At 51.6% G+C, this 19,131-nt stretch overlaps 1 protein-coding gene across 12 annotated transcripts in view; it reads left to right on the top strand.

The window, feature by feature from the left end:
* Positions 1–19,131, top strand: part of DLGAP4 (DLG associated protein 4) — a 225,538-nt gene that overhangs the window by 148,657 nt on the left and 57,750 nt on the right. Inside the window, exon 1 of one of the 12 annotated variants that reach the window (XM_032295049.1) lies at positions 5,109–5,180. The exons of 7 other annotated variants lie outside the window; for them this stretch is intronic. Coding sequence is in view for 1 of the 5 variants with exons in the window: in XM_032295041.1 (XP_032150932.1) it covers positions 6,209–6,239 (31 nt within the window). In the remaining 4 variants the exon portion in view is untranslated. Of the gene's footprint in view, positions 1–5,108; positions 5,181–5,353; positions 6,240–15,680; positions 15,785–19,131 lie in introns of those variants that run through there. 4 more of the 12 variants (XM_032295041.1, XM_032295042.1, XM_032295045.1 and 1 more) reach the window with 4 other exon arrangements.

Genomic DNA, 19,131 nt, shown 5'->3' with positions numbered 1-19,131 from the left:
CATGCACGTGGGCACACACAGACACACACGTTTACAGATATTTCACAAAGAAATGTCAGCCTAGAGAAGATTTTTATCAAGGTCAAGGTCACCCAGCTAGTAGGTCAGGGAGCTGTTTCCCACCTGGGTCTGCTTGACTTCAAAGCCCTGAGTTCTCCATAGTCTCCTGTGCGTGGGAGCCATCCAGTCCTGGTAAAGAGGTACAAGCGGGGTGATGAAAGTATGTTACAGGAGTTGCAGGGGAAGTCCTCCAGCAACATGAGCAGGATGGATTAGAGGCTGAGAGGCCACTCACAGGTTGGTGCAGTGGTCTAGGTAAGTGACAGTGAGGTCAGGATGGAGGCCATAGGGTCAGGGATTAATGGGAGGACCCAGGAGGTCTTCCCAAAAATGAGTGATGAGGACTAAAAGTTCCCTACTGCTGGAACAGGCACCTCTCCACAGAGGACACTGGTAATAAGGTAGGCTTCATGTCTGGGGTCCAGCAAGCCTTGGACTAGGACATCCCTGATTAATCGAGCACCTACTGTGTGCTGAGTATATGGATCCTCACTCTTCCATGTCCTGTTTTTAGACAGATCCACTCAGCCTTCTGGGGGAAATAGTGACCAGGACTGAAGGACTGGTGGGCAGGCCTCCAATCCCAGGATTGAGACTCTTGAGACAAGACAGGGGCATTCCTTATACCCTCAGGGGGTAGGGAAGTCACCCCAAAGGAAGAGTCACCCTTAAGTAGGCCGGGCGAGGTGGCTCATGCCTGTAATCCTGAGGTGGGTGGATTGCCTTAGATCAGGAGTTTGAGACCAGCTTGGCCAACATGGTGAAACCCCATCTCTACTAAAAATGCAAAAAATTAGCCAGGCATGGTGGTGGGCACCTGTAATCCCAGCTGCTTGGGAGGCTGAGGCAGGAGAATCGCTTGAACCTGGGAGGTAGAGATTGCAGTGAGCAGAGATCCTGCCATTGCACTCCAGCCTGGGCAACAAAAGTGAAACTTCATCTCAAAAAAAAAAAGAAGAAGGTGCTTAATTAGAACCTTGGAGACCCTACTGCATGGTGGTTAAGCACCTGAGCCTTCCAATCAGACATCTTTCATTGATAGATGTTTATTGCACAACTGCTCTGGGCCAGGCTGTGCTGTAGGTACCAGGGACACTTGAGTGAGCAAAATGGAAATCCTTGCCTTCATGGAGATTCTATTCTATTGGGATGGGGAGGGGCAGACAAAACAATAAACATAAGTAAGTGTGTGGTTTGTTGGTAGGTGGCACAGCATTAAGGGGTCCTGGGAGTGGTGGCAGAGTGCAGGGAGGGGTGCTGAGGTATAAACAGGGTGGCTAGGGTACAGCTCATTGAGAGGGAGATTTTGAGTGAAGACTTTTTTTTTTTTTTTGAGATGGAGTCTTGTTCTGTCTCCCATGTTGGAGTGCACACATACTTGCGCTCACTCCCTGAGAGTGCTTGTGGCTCTAGGCTGAGCTGGGATGGGCTCCAGGCCTGGGAACCACCCTTGCTCCTCGCTCTGTCACCCAAGCTGGAGTGCAGTGGTGTGATCTTGGCTCAGTGCAACCTCTGTCTCCCAGGTTCAAGCAATTCCCCCTGGCTCAGCCTCCTGAGTAGCTGGGACTACAGGCGCGCACTACCACACCCAGCTAATTTTTGTATTTTTAGTAGAGACGGGGTTTCATCATGTTGGCCAGACTAGTCTCAAACTCCTGACCTCAAGCAATCCACCCCGCCTCCCAAAGTGCTGGGATTACAGGCGAGTGCCACCGTGCCTGGCCTGAGTGAAGACTTGAAGGAAGTGTGGGAATGAGCAGTGCTGGGAAAGTGCTCCAGGCAGGGGGTAAGTGTAGCAAAGGCCCGAGGCAGGAGGTACCTGGTGGGCGGGTCAAGGGGCAGAGCACTGAGGATAGCGCTGTGGTGAGAGGTGAGGTTCGAGGACAGGGAGGGAAGGGTTGGGCCTGGCCACCAACTATGGAAACAACTTTGTCTTTTGGCTCTGAGTGAGGTGGGGAACCACTGGGGCATTGGAGCACAAGAGCAATATGATCTGGTGTACATGTTAAAAGAAATACTCACACTGAGCATGGTGGCTCACGCCTGTAATCTCTGTGCTTTGGGAGGCCGAGGCAGTCAGATCACCTGAGGTCAGGAGTTTGAAACCAGCCTGGCCAATATAGTGAAGCCCCGTCCCTTTTTTTTTTTTTTTTTTTTTTTGAGACAGAGTCTTGCTTTATATGCCCAGGCTGGAGTGCAGTGGAGAGACAGGGTTTCACCATGTTGGTCAGACAAGTCTTGAACTCCTGACCTCAGGTGATCCACCTGCCTCAGCCTCCTAAAATGCTGGGTTTGCAGGCATGAGCCACTGCGCCCGGCCATACCCCATCTCTACTAATAACACAAAAATTAACCAGGCGTGGTGGCATGCATCTGTAATCCCAGCTACTTGGGAGGCTGAGGCATGAGAATCACTTGAGCCTGGGAGGTGAAGGTTGCAATGAGCCAAGCCTGCACCATTGCACTCCAGCCTGGGCCACAGAGAAAGACTCAAAAAAAAAAACCTCAGGGGGCAGCATGGAGCCACATTTGAGGGGCAAAAAGTGGGTGATACAGTAATCCCAGGGTGATGATGGTGGCTTAGGCAGGGTGACAGTGAGGGAGGTGGTGACAACTCACTGGATCCTGGAGGGCTCTGAAAGTGGAGTCAACAGGATTCCTTGGTGGATTGGATGTGGGTGAGAGTGAAGGAGAAAAGCTAAGGGGTGATGAGAAGGAATGGTTACACAGCCAGCTAACGTGGGGACAGCCCTCCCCTAACTGCCAGTTCTGGCATCTGAGACAGGATAGTGACTATCTGGGAAGTTGGGAGAGGAGCATCTTCACCCCCAGGAGGGGAAGCCTTGGGGTCCAGGCTGGACATTGGGGAGGAGGAGCATCTGAGTCCTGTCTGTGCCCCATCTCAGGCTGTGGTCCAGCCAACTCTGCCTTATAGGGATTCCAGCCAGACTGCGGAGCTCTTAGGGGAAGGGCCCGGTACAAGAGTACAGTAGATGTTCCATAAATATCTTCTGGGACCCTAAATCATCACCATCAGAAGGGACTGCTAAAATCTCCTAGCCTGAGGGTCTCAAATTTGGTAAAATACAAACAACTGTTTGAGCCCACCTGAGTTCTTCCCCAGGAATCTGCTTTTCTTTTTGTTATTTTTGAAACAGTGTCTCACTCTGTTGCCCAGGTTGGAGTGCCGTGGCACAATCACAGCTCGTTTTAGCCTTGACCCCCTGGGCCCAAATAACCCTCCCACCTGAGCTTTCTGAGTAGCTAAGGGACCACAGGCACATGCCACCACACCAAGCTAATTTTTAAATTTTTGTATAGACAAGGTCTCCATATGTTACCCAGGCTGGTTTCAAACTCCTGGGTTCAAGCAATTGTCCCACCCTGCCTCTAGAAGTGTTGGGATTACAGATGTGAGCCACCATGCCCGACCAGAATCTGCTTTTCTTTTTTTGAACATAGTCTTGCTCTGTGGCCCAGGCTGGAGCATTTGACGTGTTGGGATTCCAGGTGTCTGCCCAGAATGTGCTTTTCAGTTGGTGCCCTCAGTGATCTCTATTCAGGGTGTCAATCACGGTCCACAGTTTGAAAAATCTTGCCTTGGTCCCGTTTCTCTCCAGGGAACATATAGGGCTGGTGAGTCCCAGAGAGGGAAAGGGACTTGTCTAAGGTCACATGGGGAGTGTGTTATTGAATTAAGGAGGGTGGGGGTGGGATAAGAGATTTCATCCTGTGCTGCCTTGGGTCATCAGGGCCCATAACAAGTGTACCTTGTTTTTCTCCTAAGTAAATCAACCTTGGCTTACACCTGTAATCCCTACACTTTGGGAGGCCGAAGTGGGAGGATCGCTTGAGCCCAGGAGTTCAAGATCAGTCTGAGCAACAGAGTGGGAGACCTTGACTCTACAAAAAATAAAAATAACCGACTTAAACATTAAGTGTTAGTACAGGCGTAGCATAAGTGACTGAGATAGGATGAAGTAAATTATAACCTTCAAATTGCTTAGCACAGTGCCTGGATTCAAAATGGCTGGATAACCCTCAGTTCCGTTTATTATTTTTACGCCTTATTGCAAAAACCATGACAGTGGTATTGGAAATATCATCTTTGCCAAGCCTCAAAATAGGTTGATATGTCGAAGATTCTTTTCTCCATTTTTTTGGAAAAGAGATTCGAGAAAGGAAGGGACTTGCCTAGGTCACCCAGCAAGGCAAGTCGTGAACAAGAGTTGGGTTTGCGTCTGGCAGACCGACCATAAGTGCAGCCTGGAGAGATGAGGCTCGCAAGGCAGCGACAGGACCTGGACTCAGTGAGGAGAGGGGACTCGGAAGGTAGAAGCCAGGAACCGGGAGGGTGAGGAGGCGTGAAAGCAGCACCTACTGCCAACCCGGCTGGGGCTGGTCACTTGGCCTCCAAGAGATAATAGGTGTGCTTGTTTTATTTTACGAGGGAGGAAAGGAAGGCGCAAGGAGGTTGAAAGCGCATGTTGTTCGACGTCACACAGGACTCCAGAGGCTGAGCCAGGATTGGAACCCAAACTCTAGGGCTCCGGGTGAGCAAAGCAAAGGGAGTATGCAGTGGCGAGGACAACTAGAAACATCCAGGACGCAGAGCAGCCAGGACCAGAGGTGATTATGATTATGCAGGGGTGAGAGGGCCAACTTGGGCGGCCTCCTCGGAGCCTCAGTTTCCCTCTTACAGCGAGGTATCGCTCGGGTGAACTGGTAGGAACTCCCGCCTTGGTCCACCTCCCGCAAAGAGCAAGCGTCGCGTTCCAGCTGGAACCGGTTTGGCGCGGCGTTCGAGGGGCGGACGCCCAGTGCTCGAGCATGCGCGTGCCGCCGTGGGCGCGCGCTCCTTTCCAGGGCTGGCCGGCCGGCCTGGGCGGGGACCGGACGCAGCGGCCTGCGCGCCTGCGCACCAGCTCGGTTGCGCGCGCCGGGCCACGTGCCAAGCGGGCTGCGCGCGCCCCCGCCCGGCCCGGGAGTCCCCGGCGACGCGCGCGCGTCTGACGCGAGGGGCGTGGCGGGGCGGGGCAGGCACGGGGCTTTAACCCGGAGGCCCCGCTCCTCGGGCGTACAAAACCGGAGCCTCGGGCTGGGCTGCGTGAGGGAGGAGGGTGAGTGCCCGCTGCTGGTCGCCGCTGCCGCCAGTCCGTCCGTCACTCCGTCCGTCTGTCCGGTCCACGTCGTCGCCGCCGCCTCCTCAGCCCGGGGCCCGCCCAGCGCCGCCCGGAGCAGCCGCGGCCCCGCGAGGACACGGGCGCCGCCTCCGCCCTGCCCGGCCCGGCCCTGCCCCCGCCCTCCTCCCCGTCTGTCCGTCCGTCGGTCCGCCCGCCCGCCCGCGCTTCCGTCCTTCTGTCCAGCCACCAGTCCTCCGGCCCTTGTCCCCGCTCCGCCCGCTTTGTCTCTCCCCGGCTCGCTGTCTCTTTGTCTCTGCCCTCGCGCTCCCCCGCAGCCCCTCCCTCGCTCCCCATCTCGCGTCCCCTTCTCAGAGCGCTCCTCAGCCCTTAGAGCCGCCCTTTCTAGGCAACCCTATTCTTCGGGACTCTCCCTCAAAGCGCCTCCAGATCTTTTGGGGCCTCCCCTTGAGAACACCTTCCACTCTCCCCAAGGGCTCCCCTTGAGCTTCCCGCACATCCTTTGGGAGTTCTCCTGCACCCCAAATCCCAGGGGTCTCGCCTCCTCTGAGCCCCCATTACCCCTGGGCTTTCCCTCTTCAGGGTGTTCTCCTAGGAGCTGGGAGCTCCTAGGTCCTTTGAGGTCATTCTCCTTGGGACCCCCCAATATGTCCTCAGCTCCTTGACTTCAGGAGCCCCTTTCTGCTTTCCCCTGGTTTGTCCCCTGTCGCTGTCTCTCCTTGTTCTCTCCCAGGTCTCCGAGCACCCCCACATCTCGGGATCGGGGTCCCCTGCTTTGCTCTCCCTGCCCCTCTGTGCCCCACATCTGTCTCGGTGGTCTCGCCACTCTGTGTCTCTTGCGCTGAAGGGCCCCCCTTTGAGTCTGCTTCTTTGCCTGGGGCTCTTGCCCCCCCTCCCTTGCTTTTTCTGCCCCAGCCCCCTGTCTCCCCTTCTCTCTGCTCCCTGTCTCCCTCTCCCTTTTTCTATCTTTGCCGGGTCTCTGGGTCTCTGACCCCCATCCGGCCCTCATGGCTTTGTGTCTGGAGCTCTTGAAGCAATGTGAGTGGTGGGGTGTCCGGGTCGGGCCGGAGTTGGCCCGCAGGCTGGCCGCGGCCGAGGCTCCATGGGGTTGGCGCTGGGGCAAGGGCTGGCGCTGGGGCAAGGGGGCTCTGGGGCCTCCCACAAAGCGGGGGAAGGGAGGGAGGGGCCAGGCTGTCTGGCGGAGGAGGGAGTGGGGGGGGCCTTCCTGCTCTGAGGCTTCTGCTTTAGTTGCTTGAGTGTGTGGAGGGCACCACGGGCTGGGCATCCCTGCCCACTTGGCCCTGCATGGCCTGGCACTTTGTGATCGCTTGTGGGCAGGCCTGGGCTATTTTGGAGCCGGCAGGATGTGATATCATTTGGACGTTTATTTAGACCCGGCTGGGTGTGGGGGCTGCGTTCTTGCCAGCTTGAGTAATGAAATTTTGCAAGGGGGATGGGAGGGGATCAGCCTTCTAGGCAGCTGGGTTGTGGGGTTCTTGGCCAGAACTTTGCAGAACACTAGAGTGGGCAGGTGAACAAGGGTCTGTGCTGCCTGGATCTTGCTGAGACTTGATTCAGGATGAGCAGGGAGAGGACTTGTTCCTAATCTGACCACCCTTGAGGATTGGCTTTGGCAGTCTAACCTCTGCGACACTGGTTCTGCCAGCTTGATGGTCTGTAACCTTGAGTGAGACCCTTGTCCTCTCTTAAGTGTCAGTTTCCCCATCTATAAAAAGTGGGTAATTGTGCTGACCTCACAGGGTTGTCATGATGATCAAATGAAACATCTGTAGACATGCTTTGTGAACTGTCGGCCTGTCTTTAAACAGCCCCATCGAGGAGAGTAGCTTGCCCAAGGGTGAACAGCTAGCACCGGCCAGAGCTGGGACAGGGATCCAGGTCTAGGACACTACAGTTCAGGGCTCTTTAACCTCCTCCCCACTGCCTCCTGGTTATTCAGGAATGCACCTGCCCTTCCAATAGAGCGGGGAGATGGCTGTGTCTTGTTCAGGTCCCAATCCTGGTTGCTCTTTGTTAGTCCCTTTGTAAAGATAGGTGGGCATGCCCATCGAAATGTCTGTGCTGGGGGACAGTTGGATTTTCCATGTTCCATCCCATTGTTGTTTAAGTGTGAGCCCTGCTTGGACAGTGGCACTTTGGAATAAAGTCACTTTGTAATTGTGAGCCTTGGCTCCTTTTCCTGCTTCCCCTGTAGAGTAGGGGAACAAAGGCCTCAGCTGAGAGAGGCTCTGCAGAGAGGTGGTGTCTGCTGTCAAGGAGCTTAAGATGTCCCAGAACTTTGATGCAAGGAATAAGATCAGCTGTTCAAGCGCTTTGTCTTACAGATGAAGAGATGAGGCCCAGAAGAGCCAGGGACCCACAGAGGGTTGAGTCAGGACTGGGTCCTGTTCCACGGCATTGCCTCTGAAGAAGTCACTGTCATGCTAGTATCACCTGCCCCTGGTGTATAATGACAATCTCTAACATCTTTTGACCTTTTATACTGTGTGCCCTGTGCTTGGCTCTTTGAGTCCTTGCAGTGGGAAAGAAGAAGGGCTTGGTCCCTGGCCTGGAAGTGAGGGGCTCAGGATCCCAGTCCCCACATCTCATCCATGTTTAGGGATGTCACTTTTTTGGGGGCTTCAGCTTTCTAATCCATAAAATGGTAATAACATTCCTTATCCTAAGACTGATTCTGACCTCATGGAATCCCTCAAGAATTGTATGAGCAGCAGACCTCTCCTGTAATCCCAGCACTTTGGGAGGCCAAGGCAGGCTGGTCATTTGAGCTCAGGAGTTCGAGACAAGTGTGGATCACAAGGTCAGGAGATCGAGACCATCCTGACTAACACGGTGAAACAGGGCATGGTGGCATGCGCCTGTAGTCCCAACTACTTGGGAGGCTGAGGCAGGAGAATTGCTTGAACCCAGGAGGTGGAGGTTGCAGTGAGCCGAGATCGCACCATTGCACTCTAGCCTGGGTGACAAAAGCAAAACTCCACCTAAAAAAAAAAAAAAAAAAAACTGTTCCAGAGAGTAGAAACTCTGGGTTTGAGAACCACAAACGCCTGGCTTTAATCAGTCTCCATCATTCACTGCCTTTGTCATCTTGGGTGAATGACTTTCTTTGAGCTTCAGTTTTCTCATCTGGACTCAAGGCTTATACTACAGGATTATGATAAGGATTAAATGAGATTATGTGTTTGTTTGTTTTTTTAACCTGATACACAGTAGGCACTTAATAAATGTGAACTTTCCCTTCCCAAAATATTTGGGTGACTTTTCTCTTTGTAGGAACTAGGCAGAAGCCCAGCCTCTCCCCCACCACGCCCTGTGGTTGAGGTTCGGGTAACTAGGAAAGCACCTGTGACTATCTAATAGTAATAGGAGTGATCTTCTAATCTTTCCCAGGCTGTGTGAGGTATTGTGTAATCAGCTAGGCTCCTTCCAGGCCATTGTTTCCCTCCAGCAGGCCTAGAAGGAAGTCAGAAGCCAGTGGAGTTCTCCCTGTTTCGCAGGTGAATGAAGAATGGGCCTAGAGAGAGACAAGGACCTGCTCAGGGACCCACAGCCACAGCAGTGACTTCATGGGCAGGGTTGGAGTCCAGGCCTCTTGACTTCTTCACAGCCCACAGCATTTCTCCAGGTTTATGGCTTCTGCCTGATAGCCTACCCATCAGGCCGCCTTCCCTGGGTCTGTTCCCATCTGTTCTGGGAGGAGGGTTTTCTTGACATTTCCTCAGTCTCTGAGCTCATCTTGGATTTAAAAGGAGGCTATCTGGAGGCTGGCTGGGGACTGAGTCACCACCTTCCCTAGCTTTCTCATCCTGAGTAGCAACCACACCTAGAGGGGCCACTGCAGGAGACCTTCAGGTTTTAAACGCCACACATGACAGGCTTTCTTCCCAGAAGCTCAGACGGGCTCTTGGGGGAAGGCTGCAGTTGTGGTTCTGTATGTGTTTCTTCATTCCCCTAGCCACTTGGAGAAGTTGTTGCCTGTCCTTTCCTGCTTCAGCCTTTATTAATGCTGTCTTCTTTCCCTATAGTGCCCTCTCTTCCCCTGAGCTGCACACTGTCAAATGCCACCTCCCCCAGGAAGCCTCTCTTTGCTGGCTCTGGAGTCCAACTAGGACTCCCAAGTATGCTTAAGGTATGACCTTGGCAGGTCGTGTCACCTCTCTGTGCCTCAGTTTTCTCATACATAAAATTCGAGTTTCTTGTCTTTATAAAACTCCATCCCTAGACGCTCTCATTTGGCAGGTCTGGGGGCAGGAATCAAACGCCCCTAGGTTTTTAAACTAGCCCTCTAGAGGATGCTGGTGCTGAGAGCCTGTTGGCTGCAATCTGGGAAAAGCTGAACTGAGAGGACCCTGGGTTTTGTATGACAGCCTGGCTTGTCGCTGCTGTGTGCCCTTGCATTAATCAGCCTTCCGTGCTTCAGCTTTCTTCCCTGTCAGATTGGGATGGAAAGAGAGCTCCTGTAGTCAAGGCCCCTCAAGAAATGGCAGTCATCACTATCATTAGCTTTGTTTTGTGTGGGGATTGGTGGTTTTCAGAAGCAAGTCACCCTTCCCTTACTTGGTCCTGGCAGCAGCCACTGTCAAGTCAGACTGGGCCAGGGTGCAGGCTGTGGAATTGAACACCTGAGCGGCAGTGAAGCCTAGTCCTCACAGGAGTTTAATGAGGTTGATGAGGTGTGCGGTGTGAATCTCTCTCAGGTTCCCAGATTTCCCAGACCTGACTGTAGCTCCCTTTCCTCACTTAACCTGTGCTGGAATCAGCTGTGTTCCTCACCGTTCTTGGAAACAAAGGCTACCTTAAAGAGAAATACAAGTCATATTCTAGAGCTAAAACATGGCTGTTTCTTGTTCCAAAGCAAGGAAGCAGGCCCAGGGAGGGGGAGGGGGAGGGATGCCTAGGGTCCCAGAGCAAGATTAGAGTCACAGCTCTGCCCCCTGCCCGGGGATTCCTGTCTCTGTAGGTTGCTAGCCTGGATCCCCAGGTGGAGCCTTGGGGTCTGGTTTGGCCAGTTTCCTCACAGGACAGGAGCAAGAGAAGTGGTCCCAAGTGGTCAGAGCAGAGACTCTCAGCTTGGCCTGGAGCTGAATTAGGCGTGGAAAACTCTTCTCTGGGGCCTGCCTTCCTAGCCCTGGGCCAGGCTCTGAGAGGATGGGGAAGAATAGACAGACAAGGCCTCTCTGCCCTGAGGAACTTATGGTCTGACAAGAAGACAAGCCTACAATTATAAGAGACTGTGTGACAGTCTGTAATTAAGTGTCTGCTGAGGAAAAGCATTGTCTGAGAAGGAAAAAGTGAGCATGAGCCAGAGGAAACAAGAGCCCTTTGATGGGGGCTGGATTTGCAGAGGCAGAGGGTGGTGCTGACATTCCAGGGAGGCGGAGGTTGCAGAGGGTACAGCTGGATGGTAAGTGTACATTTAGGGAAACAGTGAGTCTGCTAATTTTGCTGAGGCATCAGGGCTCTGGCTGAAAAATCGGGGAGGAGCCAGGAGGTTGTAGGCAGTGTTAAACATCAGCTAAGAAGCGGAGGCATTAGGGAGCCATGGAAGGTTTTAGAACAGAGGTGGCACAACGGGAGGACTTTTTCAAGAAGATGAATCAGGCTGGGTAAATTGGAATGAATAAAAATGACAACAGGGAGGAGGCTTTGCAGGCATCCAGATGACACAGAGGGTGAGGCTTGGGTGGGGCTCATGGGAGTGGGAAGAGCCAGTTTGGGTATCACAGGATGCTGTGCTCCCTTAGGAGAGCCTCTGGCCAGCGCCCTGATGGGCCAGAAGGGAAAATGTTGGGTGTTGCTAGTTTGGGGCAGGAAGTAGCAATCTGAGCACATTTCTTGTACACCTGCTGTTTGCCTGGCTCTGTGCCAGGGGCTCACAAGGGCGCTCAAGAAATCTGTATAACAAGCCAGAGGCAAGTGGACTTACCATCCCTGTTTAGCAAATAAGGAAGATGTAGCTCAGACCCAAGGCCGACTGTCCAAACCGTGGCTTTTCCACAGCTCAGCTCTGCTTCTTGGAAAGGGAACTCCTGCTTTTAGGGTCCCAGGGAGCTGAGCCTTCTTGCCTTTTCATTAGGAGCAAGCAGAGTTATCGTAAAAGCCCACAAATCCTGCTTTCGAAGGATCCTGAAGGTCAGGGTGCCAGTTTAGAATTCCTTCAAGATGGAAGAGTCAAAGGAGCTAGGGACTTTCACACCAGCAGTTTTACACACTGGACTGTGAGAAGCCTCCAGAGTTGTACTGCGTATATGTCCAGTCTAATAGTAGGCATGCCCACCACTGAGTCTGTTAGAATTCTCAGCCAGTCACCACCAGAGAGGGGCCCAGCCACAGTAATCAGTCACCCACAAAGACAAGATGCCTCGCACAGGAGAGCCAAGTCACAGAGCCTAGGACCCATTTCTCAGGCTGCAGCCAGGAATACCCTGTGGGTGGAGGGAAAGGGAAGGGGACTGGTACTTAGAGAGTGGCTAGCATGGGAGGCAGCAATGGTTGGTTCCAGTGTACAACCAGTAAATTGATGGCTTGGCCAAGGTCTCCCAGCCAGTCATTCTCTCTGTGTGCAGAGAGAATGTGCAGTCACACTCCTCTGAACACAAACTTGATCATGCCACAGAGCAACCACATGGCAGGCACACTCTCCAGGTGCCCCTCGCCCCGCTGCTCCCTTGCCTCCAGCAAACACCCCAGAATCTGTATGCCAGTCTGCTTTGGCAGATACTCTCTGAGCCCAGCCATATGCAGGATACGATTGTAACTGTAACCATGTTCTTCATACCAAAATCTGGACAAAGGTTTTGAGGAGAGATTTTTGTGGTTCTTTGGAACAGAGATGGCCGTTAACTGCTATCTGGACGTTGGAACAGCAGAATAGAGTGACCTATGCTGTCCCTTCCCATTGTAGTAATTCATTTGGTGACTATCTCCAGCCAGGTGCTTTCTCGTAAATTTGCTCATTCTCACGTATATTCATTCTTTTTGTTTTCAGGAGGTTGGTTTTGGATCTTTAATATTTGTTTCTACTGTTTTGATTTGCAAAGCACTTTTGTCCACATTATCTCAGTAGATCCTTATCCAACCCTGGGAGCTATTACTATTCCTGTCATCCTTGTTTTCCAGAAGAGAAGACTGAGGTTGACTGGTAGAAAGAGGCGTGACCAAGATCACTGTGGCTGAGCTACTTATTTATTCAATAAATATGTATTAACTGCTGCTCTGTGCCTGGCAGTGAGCTGGCCCTGGGGAAACACTGACAGTCAGAGCTGCCTTAGAGACTTAGTTTCTGACCTCCCAGAGTCTGCAGCAGCAGCAGCATCGAGATCTAGCCAGGATCCACCACCAGGCTCCTAACCAGCGTCCTGGGCTCTCTCCACTTCAGGTCCTTGTAGTTTGGGCCTGTGGCTTAGGTCTACACTGTCAAAGCCTGTGAGCCCTCAGCCTGGAGCATCATGGAGTAAAGCAAGGCAAGGCGTAAGTCTCTGCAAACTGAACTTCAAAAGTAACAAAAGAGGTCTTCAGTAATGACTTAATTATTAGCAGGGTGAGGAAGGGTATCTCAGCAGAAGGCCATCTGTTCCTTCTCCCTAGGGGACGTCGCCCAAGGGCTGCACTACCCAAGATCCTGGCGTGAATTTTCTGCTGCTTCCAAATATTTGATTACACTCTGCACAGGTGTGGAGCTCTATGGCCATGTGCTGAGCTGGGGACCCTCCCCACCTCCTTTAATATTAAATGAGATGATATAAAGACAGGTCCTAGGATAGCAGGTCTGGAAAGGACTCTGGCCCATCCCCTTCCTTTCCCATGAGTAGGAACCAAACCTTGGAGGGAAGGGACTTGCCAGGATCCCATGCTGAGAGACATTCCTTCCCCTTCCCCTACTTACCAGCCTCACTTAATTTCCCCAGTCCTTCCTGGTAGGCACCCTCTCATCTCAGCTGTATATTCAGAGCCTTCTTCAAATCCTTCCTATGCCACAAATCCAAGTTTTCCCTCAGTCTTCCCTGACACTCTCCTCCACACCACAGAGCCCCACAGTGTCCAGGCTGCCTCCGTCTATTCTCCGGGGCTGACTGCCTGTTCTCCAAGGCTAGACCAGTAGCCCTTGAGGAGACTTTTCAAAATCTGGGTGCCTGGGTCCTGCCTCCCCTCCCAACCCAAGGAGTCTGATGCCTGAGATCTAGGAAGAGGCATCGCTGGACACATTTTGCTGGAGGGTTTTTTTTGTGTGTGTAAAAATTATATTTTTGCTGTAAAAGCAATACATGTATGTTGGTTAAAGTCGAACTTGGTAAAAAACCAAAAAAAAAGGCTCAATGAAAAATTAGTCCCTGTCCTACCCAGATACCTCATCACTGTGACTAATCTTGAGGTTTCCTTATAGAAATACTCAGCATACGGGTGCAGCTATTGTCAGTAACATCCCTTTTTATTAAACAGTGGCATATTTTCTCCCTGCTTTTCTATACCTTGCGTTTTTCATGCAAGTCTGTTGCAGGTTTTTCTCTGTGGGTACATACAGGTTCATGGCCACCTTTTCTTGTGAGCATGTGGCTTTCCATTGATGGATAGACCACCAGTTGTTTGTCCTCTACTCAAGGATGTTTAGCTTGTTGTCAGTCTTGCTGCTGTAAACAGTGCTGCAGTGAACACTCTTTCATATGTGTCTTTATGCACGAGTGCATGTGTCACTGTTGGAGCCATTCCTGCACACAGAATTGCTCTTTCCAAGAGTCTGTGCACTGAAAATTTTGTCAGATATTTTTGTTTGTTTTTTGTTTATTTTGTGTCAGATATTTTTTAATTGCCTTTTCCATTCTGAAAATGTATATATTTTAAAAGGCACCCCACCTTCACCCCCAGATTCAAATGTATTTCCTCCATGAGCTCCTCTCATGCTATACCTGCTTGCAACAGCGGGGCGGGTGAGCTCATTCAAACATTTACTGACCTCCTGAACCTTAGTGCTTGCTTGGCCACAATACCCCTGCCCTTCACTGAACCTCAGTTTTCCTTATCTGAAGAGCTGTGAGATTCATTCCTGCCTTTCTTATGTCCCTGGGCTATTTGGTAAACCAGCCAGTGGGAAGACATTGTGAAATACATCACAGCAGTCTTAGCTAGACAGAGTGGGCATGCCAGGGTGAGCAGAGATTCTGAAGTCTAGACCAGTCCTGGGTGGGTCACTGTCAGTCCTAGCAGATGGCTGGGTCAGCCCTCAGGCTGGAAATTTTAGGGCAGCTGTTGGTAGGTGTCTCCTCTTGCTGTGTTGAGCCAGGGTTAAGATCACACTTAGGCTTTTGTTGGAAGAACATACAAGATGAGAAAAAAAAAAAGATCATGCTTAGGGGCTTCCTAAATTTGCTCTGCCCAAGTTGCTGGGACCTCCAGAGCCTGTGCAGGCTAAAGGAACTCAGTTGGTGGATCCAAGAGAGGTGGTTAGGGAGACCAGGAGCATGCCTGCACAGTTACCGGAGTTTTGTCTCCTCCCCCAAGTCAACAGAATGGTCCAAAACTACCCCACCCCCAGCAGATCATCTTTGCAGCTCCACTAGTAGCAGGGATGAGGAAGGGGAAGTTCCATCATTTTTTTTTTCTAGTTTAAAATGGCTTTTAAAATCACTAGCCTAGTGGCCAGGCATGGTGGCTCACGCCTGTTATCCCAACACTTTGGGAAGCCAAGACGGGCAGATCACTTGAGCTCAGGAGTTCAAGACCAGCCTGGGCAACATAGCGAAACCCCCTCTCTATAAAAAATACAAAAATTAGCTGGGTGTGGTGGTGCACACCTCTACTCTTAACTACTTGTGGGGCTGAAGTGAAAGGATCGTTTGAGCCTAGGAGGTCAGGGCTGCAGTAAGCTGTTTGTGCCACTGCACTCTAACCCGGGCGACAAGGCAAGACCCTGTCTCAAAAAAAAAAAAAAAAAATCACTAGCTTAGTTCCTTCCTCCTATTTTATCAATGGGAAAACTGTGGCCTGGAGAAGCTGAGGGTCTCCTCCCAAGTCTCCCAGCAAACTTGACAGGTCTTGGCCCACTTCTGCTGGGATTAGAAGCCAGGCGTTTGACTCTCAACATCTTTCCCAAATCGTTCCAGCTGTCAGTTTCACTTTGGGGTTAAAAACCAAAGTGAAAGAAAAACAGCAAAGCAGGAAGCAGCTGCTTCAGACCCAGCCCAGGCGAAGGGAAGGCCCTGAGGGACCCAGGCCCAGGTGGCCTCATAAGGAGGGGAGCAGGCCTTTTCCATACCCGCTCCCACCCTTGCTCTGGAAGCCTGGCTGGGGCAGGGATTGGGTGGAGCCCTGCAGGGAGAGGCACCAGGCTACAGACAGGCAGTGGCGTCCTGGCCTGGCCTGCCGCTGTCTGGGAGACAGCCAGTAGGACGGGTTCCCTGGTGAAGTCAGCCCCATGTGGGTGTGGTCCCAGCTGGGCTCCAGGTAGGCCTTTTAAACTCTTGTTCTTCCGGGGCAGGGCTGAGCTGGAGCTGGGCCTCTGTCAGCTTGGTAAAGAAATGCTGGCTTCTCAAACCCAGCTTTCACAGAGCATTTCCCTCTCCCTGAAGGTAAGAGCCAGCGCCCTGTCTCTGCCATGAAAACTCTTAAACTTTCGGTCACTGTGGGCACTCACCTCTTATAGTTTCTTCTTGGGACCCAGATGGCCTGAAAGCAAGGGATAGGGGAGCAGGAACTGCTGACTTCTCACCTCTTTATTGCCACTGAGTTGGTGGGTGGCCTCTGGCAAGACCCTTCCCTGCTCTGGCCTGCAGATTCCTCATTTGTTTGTCAGCAGTAGGGAGCTCTTTCTGTCTCTGCTATTAAGTTGAATTTGGTTCCTGGAAGCTGGTGAGAGAGTATCATAACACCCAGTTTGGTTGGCCTGTGTATTTCAGATATTAGCTCTTAACCTGATAGCTGGGGTCTCAAGTTCCTATTTCCTGTGCATTTACTAAGGAAGTTACCAGACTTACCAGTGCAAATATGGTATCAATTTTGTTGCTAGACTAAATATGATTTTTTAAAAATACAGATATCCCACTATGCTACCCAGGTCTGGTCTCGAACTCCTGGGCCTAAGTGATCTGCCCGCCTCACCCTCCCAAAGTGCCCGGATTACAGGTGTAAGGTATCATGCCTGGCCAGCAGTTACGATTTTTATCTACCTCTCCTCTCCTTTGCACAGTTACAAGGTCCCTAAGTACAGAACTGAAGTCCAGTCCCTAAGGGCATCCACTGAGTACACAGTAGGTGATCAGGAAGCCCACACCCCAAAGGTACTTAAGAGCATCTCTCCAGAGTCAGACTGCTGGGGTTTGGATCCTGGGCGGCCAGCTAAAGCTGTGAGACCTTGGGCAAGGTACTTAACCTCTCTGGGTTGTTTCTTCACCTGCAAAATAGAGATGCTAGTAATACCTGATTGTAGTCTCAACATGACAAGAGAAATGTGTGCAAAGCACTAAGCACAGTGCCTGATACAGAGGAAGCGTTTATGAAGGATTAGCTGCTGCTAATTATTAGTTACGAATAGTAATATTAGTTACTAATATCCAGGGGGAAAGAGAAGACTTGAAATAGCCAAAACTGTCCATGTCCCATGTCTGGAAAAATGTAGGTGGATTGGGTGGGCTCTTCGGAGTGGAGTCAGTCATTTGATGGCTGTTTGCCAAGCGCTGGGGCTCTGATGGGAGAAGGTGGCCTGGGTGGGAGAGAGGCGAATGCCTTGTGTGAGGGAATGGGAGGAGGAAGGGTATTCTGTCCAGGGTTCAGGACACCCAAGATCAGGCTGGAGAGATCTACCCAGGGCTGTCAGACTCTGATGGGTATTTTGAGCTAGAATTTTGTCTGCAGGGTCATCACTGTATCTGGGCAGCTTCCCGCTGGGGGCTGTGACTAGGACCTGTTATGGACTGTGCTGAGAATGGGTTTGATAGTTCTAGCCTCTCCTGGAACTTTCTTGCCTTCCCACGCTTCCTGACGTGGCTGTTGCCAGGCACAGGGGTGAGGTAGTAGTCAGGAGTTGTCTGCCTGCCTGTGGCAAGTGCAGACCAAAGTGGGGTGGGGAAGGGGGGCCTTATCTGAGATCACCCAGTAAAGGTAGGGCTGCTACCGTTGCTGCTGTCCCAGCAGTTTCTTTAAAAGAGGCACGTGCAGCAGTGTGTGGGAATGGTGGGGGGTGAGGGCCAAAGATTGGGCTCCTCCCTCCTTCCCACCCCACCACCACTTCTCTTTTCAAACAATCAGCCATTCATTTACTTGAGTGCTAAGTGCTGTGCCTGGAGCCAGGGAGAGACTAGGGAACAAGATTGACTTCCCTCCTGCTTGGAGTCCCCACCCAAGCAGGTAACAAATACTGTCTAATCTGATTGTGATGAGAGCTCTAAAGGAAACAAATAGGTGCTGAGAGACTGGGGAAGGCATCTCAGGAACAGTGACTCGGTGGCAGTCCAGGGCAGACTGGGTGATGTCACGACCCTGAGGTGGGGGTATCTTGAGGGAACAGGAGAGGTAGGGGTTACATCTGGAGCAGTCTCAAGGTCAGGATCTCAGTTCACCTAAAGAGGTATGATAATGAAGTTACTACAAGTAATTTTCTTTTTTTCTTTTTGAGGCGGAGTCCTCTGTCACCCAGGCTAGCTCTGTCAGCCAGGCTGGAGTGCAGTGGCATGAATCTCTGCTCACTGCAACCGCCACCTCCCGCGTTCAGGTGATTCTCTTGCCTCAGCCTCCTGAGTAGCTGGGATTATAGGCGTGTGCCACCATATCCAGCTAATTTTTGCATTTTTAGTAGAGATGGGCTTTCCCCATATGGGCCAGGCTGGTCTGTAACTCCTGACCTCCAGTGATCCACCCACCTCCCAAAGTCCTGGGATTACAGGTGTGAGCCACCATGCCGGACCATTGTGATTATGTTTTCAAATGAACATTAAAACTTTTTTTTTTTTTTTGAGACAGGGTCTCTGTCACCCAGGCTGGAGTGCAGTGGGCATAATCTCAGTTCACTGCAACCTCTGCCTCCCGGGTTCAAGTGATCCTCCCACGTCAGCCTCCTGAGTAGCTGGGACTACAGGAGTGCGCTAACACGCCTGGCTAATTTTTGTATTTTTAGTAGAGACGGAGCTTTACCATGTTGGCCACGTGCTGGGATTACAGGGGTGAGCCACAGCCTCTGGCCAGAACTAAATACCTACTGTTGATTTTTATACTGATCATAAGTCATCAATAAATGGTTTCTTCAGCATTCTCTACTTGTTGCTAACTTTTTTCATGTAGCACTGCACAGTGCACAGAGCCCTGTTGCCTCTCCAGGTGCTGAGGGAGGCAAGTTGCAGTTATTGCTATTTTCAGAGGTGATGGAACAGAAAGGTAAAGTGGGCTAGGCACGGTGGCTCACGCCTGTAATCCTAGCACTTTGGGAGGCTGAGGCGGGTAGATCACCCGAGGTCAGGAGTTTGAAACCAGCCTGGCCAACATGGTGACACCCATCTCTACTAAAAATACAAAAATTAGCTGGGTGTGGTGGTGGGTGCCTGTAATCCCAGCTACTTGGGAGGCTGAGGCAGCAGAACTGCTTGAACCCCAGAGACAGAGGTTGTACTGAGCCAAGGTTGCCCACTGCACTCCAGCCTGAGCAACAGAGTGAGACTCTGTCTCAAAAAAAAAAGAAAAAAGAAAAAAAAAGAAAGGTAAAGTGATTTTCACGCAGTTACACAGCTTAGCCAAGATTTGAAGTCCTGGCCGTACGTGGTGGCTCATTCCTGTATTCCTAGCACTTTGGGAGGCCAAGGCAGGAGGATCACTTGAGCCCAGGAGTTCAAGACCAGACTGTGGCAAAAACTTGTCTCTATTAAAAAAAAAAATACAAAAATTAGCTGAGTGTGGTGGCAAATGCCTGTGGTCCCAGCTACTTGGAAGG

Source organism: Sapajus apella, unplaced genomic scaffold (genome assembly GCF_009761245.1).
Source record: "Sapajus apella isolate SASKATOON/1434 unplaced genomic scaffold, GSC_monkey_1.0 scaffold33, whole genome shotgun sequence".
Classification (NCBI taxonomy): Eukaryota; Metazoa; Chordata; class Mammalia; order Primates; family Cebidae; genus Sapajus; species Sapajus apella.
This window is presented reverse-complemented; position numbering and strand designations above follow the sequence as displayed.